The 27,008-nt window shown below is 37.1% G+C and overlaps 1 protein-coding gene across 1 annotated transcript; it reads left to right on the top strand.

Moving 5' to 3' along the window:
• Positions 1-11,294: 11,294 nt before the first annotated feature.
• LOC128545981 (fumarylacetoacetate hydrolase domain-containing protein 2-like) lies at positions 11,295-24,190 on the top strand. The gene is made up of 5 exons (XM_053547690.1): positions 11,295-12,214; positions 17,286-17,502; positions 18,838-18,897; positions 22,153-22,321; positions 24,078-24,190. Exons 2-5 carry the CDS (start codon positions 17,377-17,379, stop codon positions 24,188-24,190), a joined length of 468 nt encoding a protein of 155 aa, XP_053403665.1. The 5' UTR covers positions 11,295-12,214; positions 17,286-17,376.
• Positions 24,191-27,008: the final 2,818 nt, after the last annotated feature.

Here is a 27,008-nt window from a genome sequence, read left to right as displayed (position 1 = left end):
GAGAGGGGCACAAGGGGTTTTTTTATTTTTTTGACCTACTGACTAGTTTTTTATGGCAGTGACCCCCTTTTGAACCTGGGCCTGATATCATCAAAATTGAACATTCAGACCAATTTTCTTTAAGCCATTGAAAAATTTGGGCCCGTAGAAAAGGGCACAAAGGGTTTTTTTATTATTTTAAATACTGGGCCTAGTTTTTGATGGAAAGTGACCACTTTCAAATTTTAAAAAAAATTTCATCAGATGAACATTCAGACCAATTTTCATACAGATCCCCTGGAAAAAAAAAGGGCCCCTAGAGGGTCACAAGGTTTTTTTTTATTTTGACCCTATGACCCAGTTTTTGGCCGGGACGTGACCCCCTTTTGAATTGCCCTTTGATATCATCAAGGTTTAACATTCTGACCCTTTTTATGAAGATTTTTTTGAAAAAATTTTGGCCCTTTGAGAGGTCACAAGGGGTTGGGTTCTATTTTTTAGACCCACGGGCCTAGTTTTTTTGACCGACCCTGACCCCCGTTTCGGGAAATTGACCCAGTATATCAAGATGAACATTCAAAACCAAACTTTCATAAGATCCATGAAAAAAATGGCCTTTAGAGAGGTCACAATGTTTTTCTTTATTTGGAACCCATGCCTTGTTTTTTATGGAAAGTGGGCCCCCGTTTGAACTTGACCCAAAATATCATCAAAGGGGAACGGGACTGACCAAATTTTTATTGGGGATCTTTTGAAATATATTGGCCTTAGAGGGGGTCACAAGGGTTTTTTTATTTTTAGACCTCCCGACCTAGTTTTTTTACGGCACAGGGCCCGTTTCGATCTTGACGTAAAAATATCATCAAGGTGAAAAAATTTTGGGCCAATTTTCATGGGAAAAATTTTTTGAAAAATATGGCCCCTAGAAAAGGTCACAAGGTTTTTTTTATTTTTAGATACTGTCCCAGTTTTTTTTCCCCCACGTGACCCCGTTTGAAATTGACCTAATTTTCTCAAGGTGAACTTTGGGCCAATTTTTTATGAAGAAACCATTGAAATTAAAGGCCCCCAGAGAGGTCACAAGGTTTTTCTATTTTTAGACCTACTGACCTAGTTTTTGACGGCACGTGACCCAGTTTCGAACTTGACCTAGAATTTACCAAGATGAACATTCTGACCCATTTTCATAAAGATCCCATGAAAAATGTGACCTCTAGAGATGTCACAAGGAAAAGTTTACGCACGGACGCACGCACGGACGACGGACACCGCACGATCACAAAAGCTCACCTTGTCACTTTGTGACAGGTGAGCTAAAAATAGGGTAATATTCCTGATTCAAATAGTAGAGCATTAATGTCTTAGGGACATCTTTTGTTCTTTGATCTCGTGCATGCCGGATATTTCTCGGTCATTTCTGATAATTTGCTAGTCAGGACCAGTTTTCTAGAGTAATTGCCCTTGAATAAATCAAAATTGCAAAATTTAAATCTGTAAAGAACACATTCATCACCTTTAGTGATAGCTCTAGTTACTGAAATTAATTATTTTTATGCCCCCGAAGGGAGGCATATAGTTTTTGAACAGTCTGTCGGTCTGTCCGCAATTTTCGTGTCCGGTCCATATCTTTGTCATCAATGGATGGATTTTCAAATAACTTGGCATGAATGTGTACCACAGTAAGACGACATGCAGTGCGCAAGACCCAGGTCCGTAGCTCAAAGGTCAAAGTCACACTTAGACGTTAAAGGATAGTGCATTGATGGGCGTGTCCGGTCCATATCTTTGTCATCGATGGATGGATTTTCAAATAACTTGGCATGAATGTGTACCACAGTAAGACGACGTGCAGTGCGCAAGACCCAGGTCCGTAGCTCAAAGGTCAAGGTCACACTTAGACGTTAAAGGATAGTGCATTGATGGGCGTGTCCGGTCATATCTTTGTCATCGATGGATGGATTTTCAAATAACTTGGCATGAATGTGTTACCACAGTAAGACGACGTGCAGTGCGCAAGACCCAGGTCCGTAGCTCAAAGGTCAAGGTCACACTTAGACGTTAAAGATCATTTTTCATGATAGTGCATTGATGGGCATGTCCGGTCCATATCTTTGTCATTCATGCATGGATTTTAAAATAACTATGCATGAATGTGTGACACAGTAAGACGATGTGTCGCGCGCAAGACCCAGCTCCGTAGGTCAAAGGTCCTAAACTCTAACATCGGCCATAACTATTCATTCAAAGTGCCATCGGGGGCATGTGTCATCCTACGGAGAGGAGACAGCTCTTGTTTTAAATTCATTGGCATTTGCAATGTCTGCTTGAGGAATAATTTTTTTAGGTAAATTTTAACTAAAGATATTTGTAATTAGATAATGTAAAGTACTTTGTTAAAGTTCAGTAGTAGACAAAATTATCAAAACTCACCAAGGTTACATGTTACATTTCCTAGAATGTTTGTGATAGGCAAGATCATTTTTATAAAACCAGAGTTATTAGACCTTGAAACAAATTTTTTGCAAGACAATAATTGGCAAGATTTTTATCCCAAAAACCCATGAGTCATTGGCTCTTGAGTAATGTCTTGATAGTGTAATTTCTATTGTTTTCCTGTTATCTTTAATAGGAAACCAAATGAAATTATTTATTAAAGAAGCAGATACAGAGTGCAGTGTATATATATTGTCACCAGCTATATACTAGGCCATTCGTAAAAAAATCCATGTTAACACCATAGAGGAGACATCTCCTACCTATCTTGCAAAAAGCCTGTCAGAAATGAAGTCAATATACATGCTTGAATATCTTGGGTAAAAAAAAAGAAAAAGAAAAAAAAAACACTTAAAAAATGGTGTTGGATAGAAATCCCATGTAAACACAATAGTAGAATATTTTCTAACAGTCTAAAGGTTTAAAATAGAAACTTGGGTTATTTTGGAATTGAATTAAATTTATGTTCAACTTTGTCATCTTGTGTTTAAAGTCAACAGATATTATGTAAAGTGGAAGGTTCAGTTGGAAAAAACCATTTGAGGTCAAAAACTAGACCACAGAAAAAACTTGGTTACACTCTAGTTATATTACCTTTTAGATGTGAAGCATGGTCAGGCAATCTAGCACTATTGTGACCCATTAGGTTTGTAATTTAATCAGAGTTTACAGCAATTTTGGTTTTTAAGGTTCAGTTTGAATAATTTTTAAACTTGATGTCGCATTAAGCTATCGTTTGATAGGGTATGGATTTTTTTTTTACTTTTAAGACGGTTAGGAGTGAGCTGTTTTTTCCTTTTGTTTTATTTTCTGCCAATCTTCCAGACTGCTGAGGAGCTGCCTGCTTCAAAAGGTTGGCAGAGTTGATTTCTTTTTGTTACAGCTTGCCCAAGCCTGACAGATCCTTTACACTTGATCAAGACATGCTAGCGTGACCATCGAGGACAATCGGTATGCTATATGTCCGTAAAGGATTTTATACGTTGGAGTATTCTCTTTCTACAATCAGTGCGGCAGAGTGTTTAGATGAAAAGTTATTCCTGTGTTTTGAGAGATGAGAATCCGGGATAGGGATTGTGAGGATTTTTATTTCTTTCAGGTACAAAGCCTGCAATGACAATGAAGTTTGTCCGTCCATACATACAGTCAGCAGGATTTTCTTTCAGCGCAAGACCTGCCCAGGCCACCTTTATGAGGTGGGCAGGATATATTTTTCCAGGTCCAAGGTCTGCCTAAGACTGCAGAGGATACAGAAGCAGCAGAATATTTCTTTCAAGTTTCAAGGCCTTGCAGATCCCCGGTAATGTTGATTCAAGGACTGTATCATGAATATCGAGGACCGGTGTATATGTCGCAGTTAAAAGCGTGTGGGGTACTGATCGGTGGGCAATCCTTGCGGCGGGTTGCTAGGATGATAGTTGTTCCTTTGTTGAGTGAGACGGAAAACAGGGATTGCAAGTGATTTTCATATCATTTCAGGTCAATACCCTGCTATGTCTTCTAGTGCATGTTTTACTTGGCGGAACATACATTGGGCAGGTTATGTGTTTTTTTTCAGGTCAAGGCCTGCACAGGAAACTGAGGCAGGATTTTCTCTCTTTTAGATTTCTATGAACGTTTGCCATCCTCTACCAGGACTGGCCAGGTTGTCGGAATTGTTCTCATGTAGCCTCACTTCTGAAATATTGAATTCTTTCCATATTTAAGCAAACTTAACATTAAACTATTTTGCTATTTTTTCCCTGTTGCGGCTTAATTTAATTTCAGGCTGAGAGCTCAGATACTTTCTTTATTTCCATGCATGGAAACTGAAAGGATGCATGGTCCGTAGTGTAGAGATCTAGGGACACTTTGTTCCAAGGTGATGTGAATTGGTGCGAGAGTTACTGTGTATGTCTTTGCTTCATTCGACTTAAACACTATGCGTGATCTTCAGTATCTTCAATTAGTACTGGTAAGTATATCTTCTTTAAATTTACTGTTATTATATTAACCGTTTTCTTAAAAATGGATTTGTCCATCATTCAAAAATGGGGCAACACATGTATAAGTCCCCTACTGGTTGAAACCAGTTTCAGGGTGACTATTTGGGAATTTTACATCCGTCATTTCCGTCCACTCCGCACAATTTCTTGTCCAGTCCACCATAACGACTGTCATCCATTGATGGGGATTGTAATATTACTGCCACAAAATGTTCATATGAGAGACAACCTGTTGTGCGCATACCCCGGACCCATTGCTGAAGGTCAAGGTTCACAAGGTCAGGGATTTTTTACTGTCGGTCCATAACTTGCGCATCCGTGAAGGGATTTTAATATTATTTTGGCACTCAATATAACCTATAATAATAATATCTGTTTAAGTTTACAAATCCGATAGAAAAATCCATCCCGAGGGCACCTGTGCATTGGGCGGTAATGAGGCTTGCGAATTACCGCATATGGCAGGTGGCCGAGGGGACAGTTATTGCCAGCCAGTTCGTAAACAATGACTGATATTTTTTCTTACATATTGTTACTGTTAGCATTTTATTCATGCAGATATTTTTCTTGCACACCGTATTTTACAAATAACAGGTTAGAAGTATTTTCTTTGTGAGCACTCTTTCTTATAGTTAGAGTTTAGGGAATTTAACAATCTTAAGCAGATGAGACGTCATGTTGTTTTGCGTAACGCACAAGTAGCAAATTCCTCTTAAATTTTTATTGTTTGTAGGATAACGTTATAATTTCATGGTAAATAGTATTTTGAATCAAGAATATACTACTGTAAGGAACGGAGAGGAAAAACTATCAAGGTACCGCTTTTTTCGTAATTTTAATAAACAAATATTATAAGTGCATGAAAACTCTGGTTGTCATGTAACAGCACGAGAGTCATCTTGCATGTGGGGGTGGTGCTAGATGGGTTTTGAGGATGAGGTATAGAACTACACACATCAACGGAAACCGCGCCGAGATAAAACGTTGCTGCAAGAATAAGATGTTGTCATGCCCAACTTTCAGACCCTAGCTCAAGGTCAAGGTCAACTTGGCAGTCAGATGCTAAAATGGCTATGAACAGGGTCTGTTTCGTGGTCTGGTCCATAACTTTCTCATTCATTCACGAGATTTTAATATACTTGGCAAAATATTTCCCATGAGAGACACTGTGTCAGCGAGGTGGCAGTAATATCCCCGGGACCTGGCTCAAAGGTCCAAGGTCACAGTAGGAGGTCAAAGGTCAGTAGGACTTTTCTTTCCAGTCCTGGTAAACTTTGTCATGTCAAACAGGCAGTTGAATATTATTTGGCACAACTGTTCACCACTATGATACGGGGTGTCTTGGCAAAACCTGATCCCTCGGTCAAAGATCTAAGGTCCACCACATAGAGGCCAAGTTCAGTTACAGAATGAATGTTGGTAACATTCCTTCTTTTTAGCTCACGGTCACGAAGGGACAAGGTGAGCTTTTGTATCGCGCAGGTGTTCCTCGTCCGTGCCGATTCGTTTGCGGCGTAGTCCGCGTAACTTTTGATTGTGACCACTGTAGCGTCGACATTTTTTCATGGGATCTTTATGAAAAGTTGGGTCGCAGAATATTATCTTGATGATTTCTAGGTCAAGTTCGAACTGGGTCAAGTGCCATGCAAAAAATAAGGTCAGTAGGTCTAACAATAGAAAAAACTTGTGAGCCTCTCTAGAGGCCATATATTTCACAAGATCATTAATGGAAAATTGGTCAGAATGTTACCTTGATGATATCTAGGTCAAGTTCCCAAAAACTGGGTCACGTGCGTCAAAAACTAGTCAGTTAGGGTTAAAAATAGAAAATTACCTTGATGACCTCTTAGAGGCCCTTTATATTTCACAGATCTTCAGAAAATTGGTCAGAACGTTTACCTTGATAATATCTAGGTCAGGTTTGAAGGGGTCATGTGGGTCAAAAACTGGGGTCAGTAGGTCAAAAAAATAGAAAAACCTTGTGCCTCCTAGACCATATATTTCATGAGATCTTCATGAAAATTGGTCAGAATGTTCACTTTGAGATATCTGGTAATTTCGAAAGGGGGGTCACGTGCGGCCCAAAAACTAGGTCATTAGGTAAATAAGAAAACCTTGTGACCTTCAAGGCCAATTTTTCAGGGATCTGTATAAAAATTTGGGGTCTGAAGGTTCATCTTGATGATATCTAGATCATTTTAAAACGGGGTCATAGCCATCAAAAACAGGTCGTAGGTCAAATTTAGAAAAACCTTGTGCCCTCTTAGAGGCCATATTTTTCATGGGACTGTATGAAATTTGGTCTGAAGTTCATCTTGATGTTCTATGTCAGGTTCAAAAAACTGGGTCATGTGGGGTCAAAACTAGGTCGTAGGTCAAAAAATAAAAAAAACCTTGTGACCCTCTAGGGGCCCTATATTTATAAATCTTTAAATTTGGGTCAAATGTTCACCTTGTGAATCTAGGTAAATTTTGAAATGGGCACGTGCCATAAAAAAATAGGTCAGAGGCTAAAAATAAAAAAAACCTTGTGATTCTAAGGCCATATATTTCACAAGATTTCATAAAAATTGGCAAAAATTTCCCTTGTATATCAGCCCTGTTCGAAAGGGGTCATGGCGGTAAAAAAATGGTCAGAGGTCTAAAAATAAAAAAAACCTTGTGCCTTGTGAGGCCATATTTTTCATGGTCGTCATGAAATTGGGTCGAATGTTCTTTTGGGAAATATCTAGATAAAATTTCAAAAGTGGGTCCGTGCGGTCAAAAACGGGTCAGAGGTCAAAAAATAGAAAAAACCTTGTGACCTCTAGAGGCCTTTATTTTTCAGGGGATCTGTATGAAGTTTGGTCTGAATTTTTCATTTTGATGATATCTAGATAAAGTTCAAAATGGATATGCCATCAAAAACTAGGTCAGAGGTCAAATAATAGAAAAACCTTGGATCTTAAGATTTTTTTTATGGGATTGTATGAAATTTGGGTCTGAATGTTCATCTTGAGATTCTATTCAGTTTCGAAAGGGGGTCATGAGCGGTAAAAAAACTAGGTCATAGGTCTAAAAAAAAAAAAAACCTTTCCCCTCTAGAGGCATTTATTTCAGAGATTTTCATAAAACTTGGTCAGAATTTTTCATTTGTGAATCTAGGTCAAGTTCGAAAGTGGGCAGTCGGTCAAAAACTGGGTTCATTGGGTCAAATAATAGAAAAACTTGGCCCTCTCTGGCCATTTTTCATGTGATCGTATGAAAGTTTGGTCTAAAAGTTCATTTTGAGAATCTAGATCAAGTTTAAAAACGGGAAACTGCGGTCAAAATAGGTCAGTAGGTCTAAAAGGGTTAAATCTTTGCCCTCTCTAGAGCCCAATTTTTTTCAATGGTTTTTCAGAAAATTGGCAGAATTTTTATTTTGATAATACTGGGGTCAAGTTCAAAATGGGTACATGGCTCAAAAACTAGGTCACTATTCAAAAAAAGAAAAAACGACGTCTACTCAAAACGGGGTCATGGGGGAAGAGGTGTGCGATTCAGGACCATCATGGTCCTCTTGTTTCATGGAGGGATTTTGATGTAACTTGGCAAAAATGTTCACTAACATGGGACGGATTGTTGTGCACAAGCTTCAGGCCCCAAGGTCTAAGGTCAAGGTCACATTTAGAGGTCAAATGCCAGATTCAAGAATGACTTTGTTCGGAGCATTTCTTCTTCATGCATGGAGGGATTTTGATGTAACTTGGCACAGTTGTACACCATCATGAGACAGTGTCATGCACAGGCCCCTTCTTTAGAATTACTTCCCTTTGTTGTTACTATAAATACCTCAGTTAAGTGTTTCTATGTGGACTTAGATTTTTTTAAATTATTTTTTTTTTAAGATTAACTTAGTTGTTACTATAAATAACTTATATTGTAACTATTTTATAATTGACCATAGCTGGAACAACTGATACGGGGACTGGAATGCGGCATTTATCTTTTCTTATGCTGTCGTCCAGTCGAAGCGTATGCCGTAGGTTATTCTGCTATTACTCAAGCACTTACGCCTTACAGTTTAACTCGTCCTTTTAGTGAAAATCTGGGAAAGCTTTTGTTGAACTTTTTGTTGAAAACAAAAGTTCTGCCATGAAATTATTGCCTGCATCTGTTTTTAAATGGAAAATATCTACAAAATGTACATTAATGTTACTTTTCGCCCTGTGAAAATGGCTAAATCTAGGCTTGTCTTATCCAGAGAGGAAGATGTCGTTTTTTACATGATATTTGCCTTGTTGATTCAGAGTATTTAGAACAATAAAAGTAGGACATATTTTAATGAAAATAGCAAGTCGAAACTGTAAACTGTTGCCTGAAAATATTTGTTTATGATATTGCTTTGTTCTTCACCATTTAAATGCGTGTTAAACCTAGATGATTTTCTGCAGTTTTATCTAAAAGTTCGGAATACTAAATGTAACTTCGTTGTCGGCCTTTTTAAAAAAATTTCATTGTATTTTTAATTTAAATACATTGTATTTTTCACACAGTTTTAAGATTAAATTAATTAAGTATTTGATAGAAATTGATGAAACCTTGCATGAATCTTTATCATGATATGAACTTGCGCACCTACTATTTTTCATCTGGGTCGGCCCCCTGTTTCCAGAGTTATGGCCCCTGAAATAGTAAAAAAATGCACATTTTCACCTAATTATGTGCCTCACTCAAAAAAGTATTTAATGTAAATTCATGAAATCTTGCTTGAGTCTTTATCATAATGTGACCTTTCACACTTTGCATTCTTCTTGCTAAATTTAGCATTTATTACAGAGTTATGGCCCTTGAAATAGCCAGAATAGTGGGTTATTTGTTTGTGATGCTCATAGCATATGAACATACAGTCTGCATATGCAATATTGTGCGCGCCTAATCTTCCGAACCCTTGCACACAATTTAATGAAACTTCACACAAGTGATCAGTACCAACCCTAGTTGTGCATGGTACATGTTCTGTTCTTTTAGATAAATATTCTGCATAGTTATGGGACTTTGATTTTTGTTACTATACTGTATTCATACAGTCCACATAATTATGCAATCTTGTGTGTGTCAAATTGCAATGTACTGTGTCAGTGCATGCGGGGGGGGGGGGTACATTCATCACCTTTAGTGATAGCTCTAGTTATGCCCCCCTTCGAAGAAGGAGGGGTATATTGTTTCGCAGATGTCGGTCGGTCGGTAGGTCGGTCGGTCGGAATGTAGACGGTTTCCAGATGATAACTCAAGAACGCTTCAGCCTAGGGTCACGAAAGTTGATAGGGAGGTTGGTCATGACCAGCAGATGACCCCTATTGATTTTGAGGTCTGTATATCAAAGGTCAAGGTCACAGTGACCCTGAACAATTAAACGGTTTCCAGATGATAACTCAAGAACGCTTCAGCCTAGGGTCACGAAAGTTGATAGGGAGGTTGGTCATGACCAGCAGATGACCCCTATTGATTTTGAGGTCAGTATGTCAAAGGTCAAGGTCACAGTGAACAGGAACAGTTAAATGTTTTCCGAGCAATAACTCAAGACAAGAACGCTTGGGCCTAGTTTCAGGAAAATTGATAGTTAGGTTGGCCATGACCAGCAGATGACCCCTATTGATTTTGAGGTCATTAGGTCAAAGGTCATGGTCGCATTGGCCAGGAACAGTTAAACAGTTTCTGATCTTCTTGTCCAAAACTATAGGGCCTAGGGCTTTGATATTTGGTATGTAGCAAAATCTAGTGGTCCTCTACCAAGATTGTTCAGATTATTTCCCTGGGGTCAAATATGGCCCCATCCCGGGGGTCACATGGTTTATATAGACTTATATAGGAAAAAAATTTGAAAAACCTCTTGTCCAAAACCACAGGGCATAGGGCTTTGATATTTTGTATATGACATCATCTAGTGGTCCTCTACTAAGATTGTTCAAATTTTTCCCAAGGGTCAAATATGGCCCTGCCCTGGGGGTCACATGGTTTACATAGACTTATATAGGGAAAAACTTTGAAAATCTTCTTGTCCAATCCACAAGGACTATGGCTTTGATATTTTGTAATGTAGCATCATCTAGCGGTTCTCTACCAAGGTTGTTCAAATTATCCCTCTAGGGTGAAATAGGCCCCGCCTCAGGGGTCACATGGTTCATATAGACTTATATAGGGAAAAACTTAGAATATTCATGTCCATAACTTACATCATTCAAATTTGGACCACATGTTATAGTTTTGAATGGCAAGATGAACCTTGACATGAGTTGACCTTGATCTTGACCTAGTGACCTACTTTCACATTTCTTTAGCTACAGCCTTCAAATTTGGACCACATGCATAGGTTTGTGTACTGAAACAAACTTTTACCTTGTTATTGACCTAGTGACCTACTTTCACATTTTTGAAGGTACAGACTTCAAATTTGGACCACATGCATAGTTTTTTGTTCCAAAATAAAATTTGACCTTGATTTTGACCTAATGACCTACTTTCACATTTCTCAAGCTACAGCCTTCAAATTTGAACCACAAGCATAGTTTTGTGTACTGAAATTAACTTTGATCTTGAGATTGACCTAGTGACCTACTTTCACATTTCTGAAGGTACAGGCTTCAAATTTGGATCACTTGCATAGTTTTGTGTTCTGAAATAAAATTTTACCTTGATTTTGGCCTAGTGACCTACTTTCACATTTTTCAAGCTGCAGCCTTCAAATTTGAACCACATGCATAAGTGAGCATATAATTTGTTCCTTGTGCAATTACTAAATGCATCAAGGGGGGCATTTCGTGTCCGACGAGCTCTTGTTTTAACCAAACTTGCACACAACTTGTATCACCGTAAGATCTTGGTTCCTTTCTTGAACTGGCCAGATCCCATTATGGGTTCCAGAGTTATGGCCCCAGAAAGGGCCAGAATTAGCTATTTTGACCTTGTCTTAAGGTAGCAGTTGGTAGTTTCCAGCCACAGATTCGAATTGGCCAGGGTCAAAATCTGTCATTAGAGATAAAACCTTGAAGTGAAGGCTGTTTTGATGTTTGAAATGTTTGTTGATGTGAGTTTGTGATTAACAAGTTTAAGAATGGTATGTTGCAGAAATTCTGGCAGATGCGAATGTAAGCTTGATGGCAATATTTTCATATAACTGCTTGAAATGCGTATATACCACTATCAGCATTCAGCTTCTCGTGAACTGTCAAATGTCATATAGGCCTCACACAGTTGAAAATAGTGAAAAAAGTAATCGGTTGACAGGTATTTTTGTCCAGCTCTGCAATTAATACTTGAAACTGAGTACAGAATGCAAGTGGCCATTTGGCTCTATCATTTCCCCTAACATTTTAAGGCCAGTTGGAGATATGGCTAATTTGGGCTGAAATGTCATGTATTTTCGCGGACTGAAATTATCTTTCAGGTGGCTTGTGGATTTAAAAATCTATGCTTTATATGAAGTTTACTATGTATTTTATTTCTTCTTCAAGTAAGATGTAAACAGGTATCTTTTTATTTTCAGGTCTGCATCTCGTAAGATATCAGAAGCCGTCTGACTGGGCCACATCGCTCGGAAGTCCGAAATACTAGAAAAAACCGGCATCTGCTGCCATAACAAGGTCACCATGCGCATCCTCTGTAATTGGATGACAGCATGGTGACCTCATCTCTAAAGACTGATAAGCCTAGACCACTTGCTGCACCTATACTCTATGTGACCCCTTAAGGAGAATGCAGTTAATGAAATAACAACTAAACTTCACCTTACCAAGGTAAGTCTCGTTCAATTTTTCATTTTATTTTAACCAAACTTGCAGACAACTATACACCCAAAGGGATGTATTATGTAATCGCCTCAGTGTACTAAACTTGTATCACCATTTTATTTGGCAGATCCTTCTTTTGTTCACTTACAAATTTTTTTTTTAATTACTTTACTTTTATGTGACTATAAATAGCTTATCTAGTAACTTTTTTATTATTGGCCGTAGGGAAAAACCGAGACCACTTTTCTGTGGTACAACATGGATCTTATCTCCAATATTTAGGTGTATTTTGACATACCTTTACCTTATAAGAATTATTTTTTCTTTTCGGTTAAATTTCTTCAACTTCTTGTTTCAAGTTTTGCAGTGTACTTGCACTAAATATGGAAAATAAGTGAAGTAGCTATAGCTAGGCTTTGATCTGAAAGTATTTCTTTATTTCATGTTACTGAAGGAAGGTATATAGAGAGTTACAAATGGATATGTTTAAACTAGGGATGGGAACGAATACTGAGATTCGGTTTGCCATTCGAATATTCCGTTTGTTTTAATGGAAGCTTTAAATTCTTATTAGCTCGACTATTCGAAGAATAAGTAGAGCTATCCAACTCACCACGGAGTCGGTGTCGGCGTCGGCGTCACACCCTGGTTAAGTTTTTCGTACCAGTCCACATTTTGACAAAGTCTTTTGAGGTAAAGCTTTGAAACTTTCAACACTTGTTTACCATCACCATGTCCAGTTATAGGCAAGAGTACATAACTCTGTCAAGCATTTTGACTGAATTATGGCCCCTTTTGACTTAGAAATCTTGGTTAAGTTTTTCGTACCAGTTCATATTTTGACAAAGTCTTTTGAGATAAAGCTTTGAAACTTTCAACACTTGTTTACCATCACCATGTTTAGTTGTAGGCAAGAGTACATAACTCCATCAAGCATTTTGGTTGAATTATGGCCCCTTTTTGACTTAGAAATCTTGGTTAAGTTTTTCGTACCAGTCCACATTTTGACAAAGTCTTTTGAGATAAAGCTTTGAAACTTTCAACACTTGTTTACCATCACAATGCCCAGTTGTAGGCAAGAGTACATAACTCCATCAAGCATTTTGACTGAATTATGGCCCCTTTTGACTTAGAAATCTTGGTTAATTTTTTCGTACCAGTTTATATTTTGTGTAAAGTGTTTGACATTTGGCTTTGAAACTTTTATATCTTGTTCAGTATAATAGTCTCTATCAATAGGCAAGAGTACGTAACTCTCTCATCTTTTTTGGCTGAATTATGGCCCTTTTTGAACTTGGAAATTGGTTCTGTTTTGTAAATGTCCATGTTTTGTCAAGACTATTTGACATATGGCTTTGAAACTTTTAACACTAGTTTATCAACATGATTTCCATCTGTAGGCAAGAGTACATAACTCTGTCAATTATTTTGACTGAATTATGGCCCTTTTTGGACTTAGAAATTAGTTAAAGTTTTCATATAAGTCCATGTTTTGCCTAACATATAACTTAACATATTTGCCATCATGGTCACACATTGCCTTTTAGTGCAAGACTAATCGAAATCCACAAATACAGGAACATTTTTTGTTTAATCCATTTTTTTGTTTAGTCTGAAAATCTATGGAAATATTTTGACCCCATTCTTCAATCAATTCTTCGAATAGTCGAGCGCGCTGTCATCCGACAGCTCTTGTTAAGTGATTGGCATATACACAACGTATTCATTTGTTAGCTCATCTGATTTTTTGAAAAAAAATGATGAGTTATTGTCATCACTTGAGCGGTTGTCGGCGTCGGCGTCTGCGTCGGCGTTGCCTGGTTAAGTTTTATGTTTAGGTCAGCTTTTCTCCTAAACTATCAAAGCTATTGCTTTGAAACTTGGAATACTTGTTCACCATCATAAGCTGACCCTGTATAGCAAGAAACATAACTCCATCTTGCTTTTTGCAAGATTTATGGCCCCTTTTGTACTTAGAAAATATCAGATTTCTTGGTTAAGTTTTATGTTTAGGTCAACTTTTCTCCTAAACTATCAAAGCTATTGCTTTGAAACTTGGAATACTTGTTCACCATCATAAGCAGACCCTGTACATCAAGAAATATAACTCCATCTTGCTTTTTGCAAGATTTATTGCCCCTTTTGGACTTAGAAAATCAGTTTTCTTGGTTAAGTTTTATGTTTAGGTCAGCTTTTATCCTAAACTATCAAAGCTATTGCTTTAAAACTTGCAACACTTGTTCACCATCATAAGTTGACCCTGTATAGCAAGAAACATAACTCCGTCCTGCTTTTTGCAAGATTTATGGCCCCTTTTGGACTTAGAAAATATCAGATTTCTTGGTTAAGTTTTATGTTTAGGTCAACTTTTTCTCTTAAACTATCAAAGCTATTGCTTTGAAACTTGCAACACTTGTTCACCATCATAAGCTGACCCTGTACAGCAGCAACATAACTCCATCCTGCTTTTTTCAATAATTATTGCCCCTTTTGGACTTAGAAAATCATTTTCTTGGTGGAGTTTCTTGGTTGAGTATTATGTTTAAGTCAACTTTTCTCATAAACTATCAAAGCTATTGCTTTAAAACTTGCAACAGTTTTTCACCATCATAAGTGGACACTGTACATCAAGAAACATAACTCTATCCTGCTTTTTGCAAGAATGATGGCCCTTTTTAGACTTAGAAAATCATGGGTAGGACAATATTTCTATTACACAAAAAAAAATCAGATGAGCGTCAGCACCCGCAAGGCGGTGCTCTTGTTTAAAGTGTGGATCATCGTACGTAATAAGGCCAAAGAAATGTTTTTTATGCCCCCGAAGGGAGGCATATTAGTTTTCAACTGTCCGTCCGTTCGTTCGTTCGTTAGTTCACAACGTTAACTTTTTGCATGAAGGCACTTTACTCGCAAACCACTGCACCCAGGACCTTCAAACTTCACATGCTGATAGTACTTATTGAGTATACCACCCCTACTGACTGGGGTCACCAGGTCAAAGGTCAAGGTCACAGGGGCCAATGTTAACTTTTTGCATGAAGGCCTTTTACTTGCGAACTATTGCACCCAGGACCTTCAAACTTCACATGCTGATAGTACTTATTGAGTATACCATTCCTACTGACTTTGGGGTCACCAGGTCAAAGGTCAAGGTCACAGGGACCAACGTTAACTTTTTGCATGAAGGCCTTTTACTTGCAAACCATTGCACCCAGGACCTTCAAACTTCACATGCTGATAGTACTTATTGAGTACACCACCCCTACAGACTTTTGGGTCACCAGGTCAAAGGTCAAGGTCACAGGGGCCAACGTTAACTTTTTGCATGAAGGCACTTTACTCGCAAACCACTGCACCCAGGACCTTCAAACTTCACATGCTGATAGTACTTATTGAGTACACCACCCCTACTGACTTTGGGGTCTTAGGTATAAGGTCAAGGTCACTGAGGGCAAATGTTAACTTTTTGCATGAAGGCCTTTTACTTGCGAACCACTGCACCCAGGACCTTCAAACTTCACCTGCTGATAGTACTTATTGAGTACACCACCCCTACTGACTTTGGGGTCACCAGGTCAAAGGTCAAGGTCACAGGGGCCAACATTAACTTTTTGCATGAAGGCACTTTACTCATGAACCACTGCACCCAGGACCTTCAAACTTCACGTGCTGATAGTACTTATTGAGTATACCATTCCTACTGACTTTGGGGTCACCAGGTCAAAGGTCAAGGTCACAGGGGCCAACATTAACTTTTTGCATGAAGGCACTTTACTCGCGAACCACTGCACCCAGGACCTTCAAACTTCACATGCTGATAGTACTTATTGAGTACACCAGACCTTCAGACTTCACATGCTGATAGTACTTTATGAGTACACCAGCCCTACTGACTTTGGGGTCACCAGGTCAAAGGTCAAGGTCCCAGGGGCCAACGTTAACTTTTTGCATGAAGGCACTTTACATGCGAACCACTTCACCCAGGACCTTCAAACTTCACATGCTGATAGTACTTATTGAGTACACCACCCCTACTGACTTTGGGGTCACCAGGTCAAGGGTCAAGGTGCTGCGGGGGCATATGTCACCATTAGTGACAGCTCTTGTTTTTTTTAGGGTAACCCGATCCTACCTAGGAAAACCCGCCGATTCTAGCGTTTTATTTCACTATTCTGTCAGTATAATCATGAACATATTTAACTAATTCAGTGTTTTAGCTTTAAAATGATACAAAAAAAATCAAATCGATTGTAATTTAGACCGTTGCAATTTTATCTAAATATAGCAGGCGCTGTTGTATTACCACCGCCATTTTGAAAATTTTCAATCGGTGTGTAAAAAGCAAGTCAGGCAGACTTAAACCTCCTTCAACATGAACTTATGCATCAATCATATGTTATTTCTTGATTTTCTTATAAAGTACTTCAGAATTTAATTTGAATATAGCCGATTGCGGATGAAAACCGATTCTGCGGATGGTCTGGAACATCATACAAAATATTGTGAAAAGATCGGCAATATCTACAAGTTTGGTATTGTTTTCGAAAAAAAATTCTACAACTTGTTACATAAAACAGGCGCCAATAAAAATGAACAAAAGATAAAAAGATATCACATTTACGCCTAATACAAACTGTTAATCCGTAGCGGTGACCCCAGGTAATTATGCATTGCAATTTTCTTGTTAATTGGACATCTTTTGACATGCATCTGACGCATTGACGCCCGTTGCAAACTGTTAATCCATAACGATGGCCCCTGCCAATTATGCATTGCTATTTTCTTGTTAATTAGACATCTTTTAATATTCGATAAACAAACATGACATGGTTTTATTCTGTAGAATTAGCATGCTCATATTGCCCAAAATCAGTGATACTTATTTTAAAAAAAAAAAAAAAAAAAAAAAAAAAAACACAATTATTTACAAATATTCGAATTTGATTTTCATATTCGAATATTCATTCCCATCCCTAGTTTAAACAAATGTGCACATTTTTGGCCATATATATTCAAAATGCTTTAAAGTTGTTAAGATATCTTACATTAATGAATTTGTAAATTATCTTTTTTGCAGTCTGTCTGCGAGGATTGACTGCATTGTGAAGGGAGATGATGTGAAGTTACTAGCTCCTATAACATCATGTGACAAAGTTTTATGTATTGGAATGAATTACATAGACCATTGTGAGGAACAGAATGCTCCAGTTCCAATAGAACCAGTGATCTTCAACAAGTTCCCAAGTTGTATAATTGGACCAAATGATAACTTAACATATCCTAAAGAGACAGAGGTAAAGCTAAGCCTGAAGCTTGACTATTGTGCCCCTATTTCTTTGAATTAATATGAACATAAAACATTTTCATAACTGGACATTGTGCGTAACTGCTACAATGGTAGTTTTATTTGAGAGACAGAACAGAGGTTGTAATTTCATGCTTGTTCTGGTGCATGTACATGTATGATCATTCTTTATTTCAAGTATCAGACATTTAAAAACTAGAAAAACACAATTCATCCTTTAGGCTACACAATCAAACTATGTGTAGAACAAGTCTGATGTTTAAAACAGAGATTAGCATGAAGCATGCAACTTGCCTAATTTTACTGTTATGTACAGGGATTTACCACATGTATTTGTACTAATACTGGTCTTGATAATGCAACCCCTGCAGACTGGCTCTGATAGTTGCTGTCGGATTTGGGCAGTTTACAGACTACATGCTTTATCATCAGAAAATACCTTGCAATACCTAGCTATTGTTGTACAAAACCCAGTCTAGCTACATCAACAAAGTGAGAGCTACAATGCAGTGCATTAGCTATTTACATAGTGCATAAATAATATGCCTCACTCGAGGCATTGAATTCTTCATGTGAGGATGTCATCCAGCTGGCTTACTGTTACAGAAGGTTGGTGGTTCTACCCAGGTGCACGCTTGTGATGAAGTAATGCACAGAGGAGCAGCTGGTGTCTTCTTCCACCATAAAAGCAGGAAAGTCGCCATATGACCTATAACTGTGTCGGTGCAATGTTAAACCCAACAAAATAAATAAGTCATCCATTTTAATAATATTTATTGGTATTATTAATTCCCTTGGATTGTAGAATATGCAAAGATGTCTCATGGCTCAGAAGTCTTCTTTTCCTAAATATTTTATTACCTCTTGTAAGCAATATCGGGATTTGTTTCTTTACAAAAACCTAGCTAGATATATCCATTTCGAGTTCAATAAATGGATTATAAATTATGGTATAGCAGTAACAGTTTCTATTGCTTAACCTTTAGCCTGCTAAATTTCTAAAATGAACTGGTCCACCATTCAGTTTGGGCAGTACCATTTATTATTCGAAGGGGTGTTCACTGAAAATTTACTGACTGAATAGCAGACAGTGCAGACCATAACAAGACTACACAGATGTGCAGGCTGATCTTGGTCTGCACTGGTCGCAAAGGCAGAATTACTTGCTGCCAGCAGGCTAAAGGAGTCTTGAGATGTTTATATTATATTCAATGACATGTATGTACTGGTATTGCCATGTTTAACATCTAAATAAACTGCACATAATGCAAACATGTTCCAGGAAGTACCTTGTCTACCCTTTCTTGTAATCTTGTATTTTCAGTGTCTGGACTGGGAGGTGGAAATGGTTATAGTCATTGGAAAGGAAGCCAAGAATGTAAAGGTAACTGAAAACAAAAGTAATTTACTAATTGTCAGCTTCAGAGTCAAATAAAAAATGCTGTCTAAAGCATACACCCATGGGAAGACGTACTGCGTTTGTTAAACAGAGGTTATTTCTCTGGGAAGAATAATTTACTTCTCACAGGAAGGAAAGAATGGTTGTTATAAGAAGGAAAATATGGTTGTTGTAGGAAGGAAAGTATGGCTGTTATAGGAAGGAAAATATGGTTGTTGTAGGAAAGAAAGTATGGCTGTTATAGGAAGGAAAATATGGTTGTTGTAGGAAGGAAAGTATGATTGTTGTAGGAAGGAAAGTATGGCTGTTATAGGCAGGAAAATATGGTTGTTCCATGAAAAAGGTATGGTTGTTCTATGAAACAGGTATGGTTGTTCTAGGAAGGAAAATATGAGAGTTCTAGAAGTGAGGTTGTTATAGGAAAGGTAATATGGTTGTTCTATGAAGGAAAGAATGATTGTTATGGTTGTTTTAGAAAGGAGAGTATTACTGTTCTCAGAAGGAAGATAATTATGCTTGTCACCAGAAGGAAAATATAATTGTTCTAGGAAGGGAATATGGTTGTTTTAAGAAGGTTTATAGGAAGAGAAAAAATATGGTTGTTCTGTGGTTGTTGCGGTTGTTCTAGGAAGGATAGTATGATTGTTCTAGGATGAAAAATAAGGTTTATAGGAAGGAAAATATGGTTGTTATAGGAACGGAAATTTGGTTGTTCTAGGAAGAAAAATATGGTTATAGAACTATAGGAAGGAAATATGATAATCATTGTTCTGGGAAGGTAAATATGGTTAAGAAGAAAAATCTGGTTGTTACAGGAAAGAAAGTACGGTTGTTACAGGGAGAAAAATACTGTTGTTATAGGAGTGAAACTATTGTTGAAATAGGAAGGGAAGTATGGTTGTTATAGGGAGGCATTATCTCCTCTGTTATGTCATAATATTGTTTCTTGCATACCAGACGGGGATTTCTGGTATTTTCACCGGTGCTGGAAAAATCCATCTTACACCCTGGGGTGTAAGATGACTCTCGTGCTTTAAATGACGTATTACGAACTACACATATGTAGAAGATTAATGTAGTTATTTATATTTTATTTCGAAAAACAGAATAAAAATCCAATACCTTGACAGTTCCTCTTTGTTCCTGATAGTATATTTCTCGATTTAAAACACGTTATTTTATAAAGTATTCATAACGTTACGCATGAACTGATAAAACAGAACCGGAACTAAACATTGTTCTTTGTCTTTTGAAACGTCAAGACGTCTTTCCTGTTTACGGACGTTGATTTCCCGCGCTTTGTTTAAATACGCTTTTGTAAGAAATAGTTCTAAAAAGATAGCCGTTCGACTGATTTTATTTTTATTATTATATCTTGATACCTGTATGCAAGAAAAAGATTCTGTCACTGGTTATAGGTGCAGATGGGAATATCCGGCTCTCGGGTAACAATTTAGGCGGTAACTTGGTAGGAACCTCGTTACCGCCTTAACAGTTACCCTCGAGGCCGGAAATTCCCATATGCACCTACAACCAGTGAAAGAATCTTATAATCTTAAGCTTGTTACAATAATGCTTTTATTTCCAGAATTGTTCGTATTCATATAATGAATTTTAAATCAGAATGTAGTAAACTTATTACTGGTCCAGTGCCTAAATCCGGACACTTTTGGTGGGTTTTTTTACAGTAACTTTGCATTATGAAACCACACATGCATAACATTTTAACTGTATAATTTTAGGTTCTTTATAAATCTCTTTGCAAAACAACAAAATCGTATATTGCTGATTTCATCATAAAAATGTCATCCGAATTGGGCCAGTAAAACCTGTCAAAATTGACCTTCAGAGTGCTTAAATATTCGGACACTATTTGGGTATAAAATGCAACGAATATGTGCACCCAAAAATAACAATAAACATGACTTTGTTTAAAATAAAGCAGTCAAATACAGTCCTGTAAAAATATACAAAAATCTCCGTCCGAATAAAATTGTATTACCTGTTCATCACGTGATCATATGGACTAGTTTCTGACTTACAATAATATAATAAAATTTATCTGAGCAAAAATTAATGTTTAAAATTATTCTTTCTTAATGTAGATTCTGTCGCTGTCGTTATACATTTTGACACAACTACGGGAATCATTATAATGACACTGCGCAGATTTTATCTAATGAATTGCTTCCCTTGTCTGCAAAATGCTGGCATTTTTTCTCTTTTGTATTAATTGATATGTAACAGAAATTGGTTAAATCTTTTAAATAAATACTGAGGGTAGTACAGAATTCTAAAACATGTTTTTACATCAGTTTTGATCAGCAAACAAAAAGAGTCGTCTGCAATAGGCAGAATATTTTTCTTATTTAATCAGTACCTCGTCGCACCTCAAATAATTGGCGCGCGCTGTATGACGTCATCCCCCAACACACACCATGTTAAGTTTATGCGGTGCGGATATTTGAAGGTAGTTTTCTCTTGAAAAGCTTACATTCGTACACTTTTGTTAACAGCTGGTTATCAAAGTTTTCGTTTGCGTCGATCCTGTTCATTTCAGTAAAAAATCATGATCGTAAAGCATTTTTAAACGGTGTCCGAATAATTAAGCACTGTCCGGATTTAGGCACTGGACCAGTATAGCCGGAAAACCATAACCAGTAGATTGGGAATTTTTCATGTCACTTTTATTTCCCAATTTTAGAGACATTAGACTTACTTGTGTCATTGAAAATTGGCACCTTTTACATATTTATAAAATTGGAGGTGATTTTTTATTACTTTATAGTGGGTTATTTCTACGGGGTAAATATTTCTGCGGTCTCTCGGTAGAATCGCAAAAATATTGCCAGCAGAATATTCCTCCAGCAAAAATTTAAAACGCAAAAAATCTGCATTTTTCATCAATGTTGTTTCCAGATATGTCACCCGAAATAATCCGAAGTTCACAATGGCATAAAAATTATGGTTATTATTTGAAATTACCATCGTCATCTAACAGTTACCTATAATTGTATAATTAGGTGTGATGGTCAGTCAAAGTCCTAACTGTTAATCCCTCAGAAAAACGTTTCTTTTTTTTTTGTTTTTACTAGAAGAATATAAATACAGATATTTACATATTGCATAAAATATTTAATGCATTTTCTTTCAAAATTGAAGTTGAGGGTATACACAGTTAAATTTTGAAGGTAATACAAGTATTTATGCTTCAGAATTTACAATACTTATAAATTACAGGTGGATGATGCAATGCAGTATGTGTCTGGTTATACTGTAGCAAATGATGTAAGCGCACGGGACTGGCAGTTGACACCCGGGAAGAATGGTAGTCAGTGGGTTATAGGAAAGGCTATGGATGAGTTCTGTCCCCTTGGACCATCCATCATTACCCCAGATGAATTAGGAGGTATGTTTAATGAATAGTTATGACATTTCAACAAGTGTGATAAGATGTGCCTTTAATCTAAAAACAATAAGTTTTGTAATAAGTTTACTGCCCTTTTTAACTTTCCTGCTTTAACATCACAGAATTAAAATACAGTTTGTATATACAGTAGTTAATTTAAGCAGTTTGCAAAAAGTAATTTTAATATGGAAGGCTGATGTGCCATGCTAATAGCCAAGTGCAAAATGACAAATAGTTAATGCAACTGATAAATGCCAAATGGTGAATGTCAGATAATAATAGTCAAACAATAATTGAGAATTGTAAAACAATAAATGCCAAATGCTTCTTGCTAAGTGCTTATTTAAAAAAAAGCTGAATATAACAGTGTATGAATGCACCCTTTAGTCATTGACCTGTGTTACATAACTTTGTCTCTATTAAAAACTTTTTTTCTAAACATTTTAAGAGTAAAGAGTTTTGGTCCAGTGTTCTTATGGCAGGTAGAGCATGTTATTGTTTTCAAGTCAGATTCCTCCTGTATTTAGTTTAAAAGACCTTCTTGGGCTGAAACATCGTCTTTCTGTCATACCAGATTGCTGATTTTCAGTGTTTTTCACCGGTGCTGGGTATCTCCATCTTACACCCAGGTATAAGGTATCTGTCTTGCTGTAAGTCAGGAATGACAAATTACATTTATGAAGTAGACTCGTGCAGTTATTTTATGTAAAACTGGATGAAAATCAAATATCTTGATAGTTTCTCTTTGTTCATTAGGGTAAATTTCTAGATTCGTAAAATGTTATTTAATGTAAAACGCATAATGTTATAATAATAATAATAATAATAATAATAAAGACTTTATTTAACGAGGCTACATATTCGCCAAAACGATCTTCCATATGTGCCTCAACATTTTTACAATTTACATCAAATAACAGTAGCAAAAATATTAAATACAGAACTAAATAATTACAAAATGAAATTAACACAAAATGTTTATCAGTAGTAAGAAAAATCACAGAAACAAAATTACAAACATATATATAAGCATGGAATAATAATTTTGATTGAAGGAAAGTTAGCCAGAGTACTTCCACTTTAAATAAGCTTTTTTGAAATTTTCAGTATTTTCAGATTGGCGTACAAAGAGAGGCATATTATTCCAAATTTTAGTTCCAGAATAAGAAAGTGGTTTTTGATAAAACTCAAGATTAGGCTTAGGAATATGTAGATTAAGATTATTTGTTGATCTGAGATTTCGGTTATGTAAAGTTGAAGCAAATTGAAATTTTTCTTTCATGTAGCATGGCGAGTTTTCTTCATTTAATGATTTGTAAATTAAAATAGCTTTTTTGTACTCAACTCTGTCGTTAAATTTTATCCATCTTAATTCTTTGAAAAGAGGGTCAGATGGTGCAGGTGATAAAACAAAACCATAACTTGACACTGTTGCTTGACTTTAAAATGTCCTGGTGTATTTCCTGGTTTACAGACGTTGATTTCCCAGTAAATGAAGAAAATAGTGCTATGTTTGAATTTATTTTTGCTATTATTTGTAAGAAAAAGAAACTGTCACTGATTGAAGATTTGGATGGGAATATCCAGCTCTTGGGTAACAGTTTACACAGTAACTCTGCAGAGCCTCGTTACTGCCTTAAAGTTACCTGTGAGCCAGATATTCCAATCTGCACCTGCAACAAGTGAAATAGTCTGCTAGTGTTTCAACAATGGTCTGCAAACTTAGATTTGTAACTTACCAGTATATTCTCTTCAGATCCACATAACCTTGGTTTGAGATGTAGAGTGAATGGGGTCAGAAAACAGGACAGTAACACAAATCAGCTGGTACACAAAACTGAACAGATGATAGCATTTATTACAAGGTAATAGTTATATATAAAGCTGAAAAAGGATTGTGATTTCTTGCTTGTAAGTGTGGGTTTTCATCCTTGATTTCATTTAGCATCTAAGGTGCGAGCATTTAAAACATTAAATATGTTTCCAAAAACCTAAGTGTGATATGTTAAAAGTGTAGATTGACTTCTAGCAAATCCATACAAATTATCCAACAAATTCGAGCAGAGGTTAATAATGGTTTATTTAACATATATTCTGTATATGAAAAAGTATAGCTATTGCACTCGCCCCGGCGTCTGCGTCACCGTTGGTTAAAGTTTTTGATCAAGTCAAATATCTCTGTTACTATCAAAGCTATTGACTTGAAACTTAAAATAGTTATTTACCATCAAAGGTTACACCAGAAGAAACAGTTCCCATAACTCTGGTTTGAATTTCCAGAATTATGCCCCTTTTTAACTTAGGAATTTTTATGCCCCCAAAGGGAGGCATATTAGTTTTCAGCTGTCTGTTCGTTCATTCGTTAGTGAGTCACAATGTTAACTTTTTGCATGAAGGCACTTAATTCGCGAACCACTGCACCCAGGACCTTCAAACTTCACATACTGATAGTACTTATTGAGTACACGACCCCTACTGACTTTGGGGTCAAAGGTCAAGGTCACAGGGGCCAACATTAACTTTTTAGCTCACCAGTCACAAAGTGACGAGGTGAGCTTTTGTGATCGCGCAGCGTCCGTTGTCCGTCCGTAAACTTTTGCTTGACCACTCTAGAGGTCACATTTTTCATGGGATCTTTATGAAAGTTGGTCAGAATGTTCATCTTGATAATATCTAGGTCAAGTTTGAAACTGGGTTACATGCGATCCAAAACTAGGTCTGTAGGTCTAAAAATAGAAAAACTTTGTGACCTCCCTAGAAGCCATATTTTTCAATGGGTCTTCATGAAAATTGGTCAGAATGTTCACCTTGATGATATCTAGGTAAAGTTTGAAACTGGGTCACATGCGGTCAAAAATAGGTCAGTAGGTATAAAAATAGAAAAACCTTGTGACCTCTTTAGAGGCCGTATTTTTCATGAGATCTTTATGAAAATTGGTGAGAATGTTTACCTTGATGATATCTAGGTAAGGTTTAAAACTGGGTCACTTGCCTTTAAAAACCAGGTCATTAGGTCAAATAATAGAAAAACCTTGAGACCTCTCTAGAGGCCATATTTTTCAATGGATCTTCATGAAAATTGGTCAGAATTTTTATCTTGATGATATCTAGGTCAAGTTCAAAACTGGGTCACATGAGCTCAATAACTAGGTCACTAGGTCAGATAATAGAAAAAACGACATCATACTCAGTTCAAAACTGGGACAAGTGAGCGATTTATTACCATTATGGTCCTCTTGTTTTTACCTTTGCCATCTGTCCATCCACATTTAAAGCTTATCTGGCGTTCACAGGTCTAACTCTAGCAAAACTTGATCAGTTCCAAGCCTAGTTGTGCATATTGTGGGTACTTTCCGCTTCGCTGCTCGCCAGAGCTGAAAATAGAAAAATCTTGTCCAACTCTCACAGGTCAAAATGCTGGCCAGATTTCGGTGAATCTTCACAGGAGTGATCAGTACCAAGCTTAGTGCATGCCCCTGACACTTCGCTGCACAAAATGGCCACCAGAGCTAAAGATAGAAAAATGTTATCCCGCGTTCACAGGTCAACTGCTGGCTGGATTTTGATGAAACTTTTCAGGAGTGATCAGTACCAACCCTAGTTGTTCATATCACTGGCACGTTTTGCTGTGCTGCACAAAATGACCACCAGAGCTAAAAAGAAAAAAATCTTGCTTTCGGCTTTCACAGAACTAACTGCTGGACAGATTTAGATGAAACTTCACAGGAGTGGTCAGGGCCAAGCCTATTGCATATCATTGGCACATTCCGCTGTGCTGCAAAAATGTCTGGCAGAGCTTAAGATAGAAAAATCGTAGAAAAACTTTTTAACATTTCTGAAGGCACTTTTTCAACTTGACTGTCAGAAAGTTTGTCTGTAAGAAATCTGTTTCAGTGTCAGAAGTGGGATACCTTAGGTCAGAAAGTATGTCACATGGTCATATAAAGAAACTTGGTTAATGAACTACCTGATTAACATAATAAAAATGTGGTCAAAATGTTTGTCTCGGTGAAATTTTGTCTCAAATTAGATGTTTGGTGATCTTGGGTAAGAACTAGGTCAGGTTAGTGATGCATGGTGTTTAGTGCCCTCTTGTTAAGAGACATTTTATTTTGAATTGATTGGTACATCTTCTTGAAACTTGGCTAGTATCATCTGTGTAATTCTTCTCCAAAATTTATTCAAATGGCGTACATGACCTGTTTTTAGCTCAGGTGAGTTTTTGTGATCGCTTGATGTCCGGCGTTCAGCGTCGGTCTGTCTGTCTGTCAACATTTAGATTGTGTATGCAATAGAGGCTGTACTTTTCAACTTACCTTCATGAAATTTTGTCAGAATGATAACCTTAACAAAATCTAGGCCGAGATTGAAAATGGGTCATTTGGGGTCAAAAACTAGGTCATTAGGTCAAATCATGTGTATGCAAAAGAGGCTGTATTTTTCAATTTTTCTTTATGAAATTAAGTCAGAATGATTAACGTTAATAAAATCTAGACAGAGTTTGAAAATGAGTCATCTGAGGTCCAAAAGTAGGTCACTAGGTCAAATCAAAGAAAAACATTGTGTATGCGATAGAGGCTGTATTTTTTAGCTCACCTGAGCACAAAGTGCTCAGAGTGAGCTATTGTGATCGCTCCCCGTTTGGCGTCCGGCCGTCCGTCCACACTTTCCTTTAAACAACAACTTT

The sequence above is a fragment of the Mercenaria mercenaria genome, chromosome 7 (genome assembly GCF_021730395.1).
Source record: "Mercenaria mercenaria strain notata chromosome 7, MADL_Memer_1, whole genome shotgun sequence".
NCBI lineage: Eukaryota > Metazoa > Mollusca > Bivalvia > Venerida > Veneridae > Mercenaria > Mercenaria mercenaria.
Note: the sequence above shows the minus strand (reverse complement) of the source record. Positions and strands in the feature narration are given on the sequence as shown.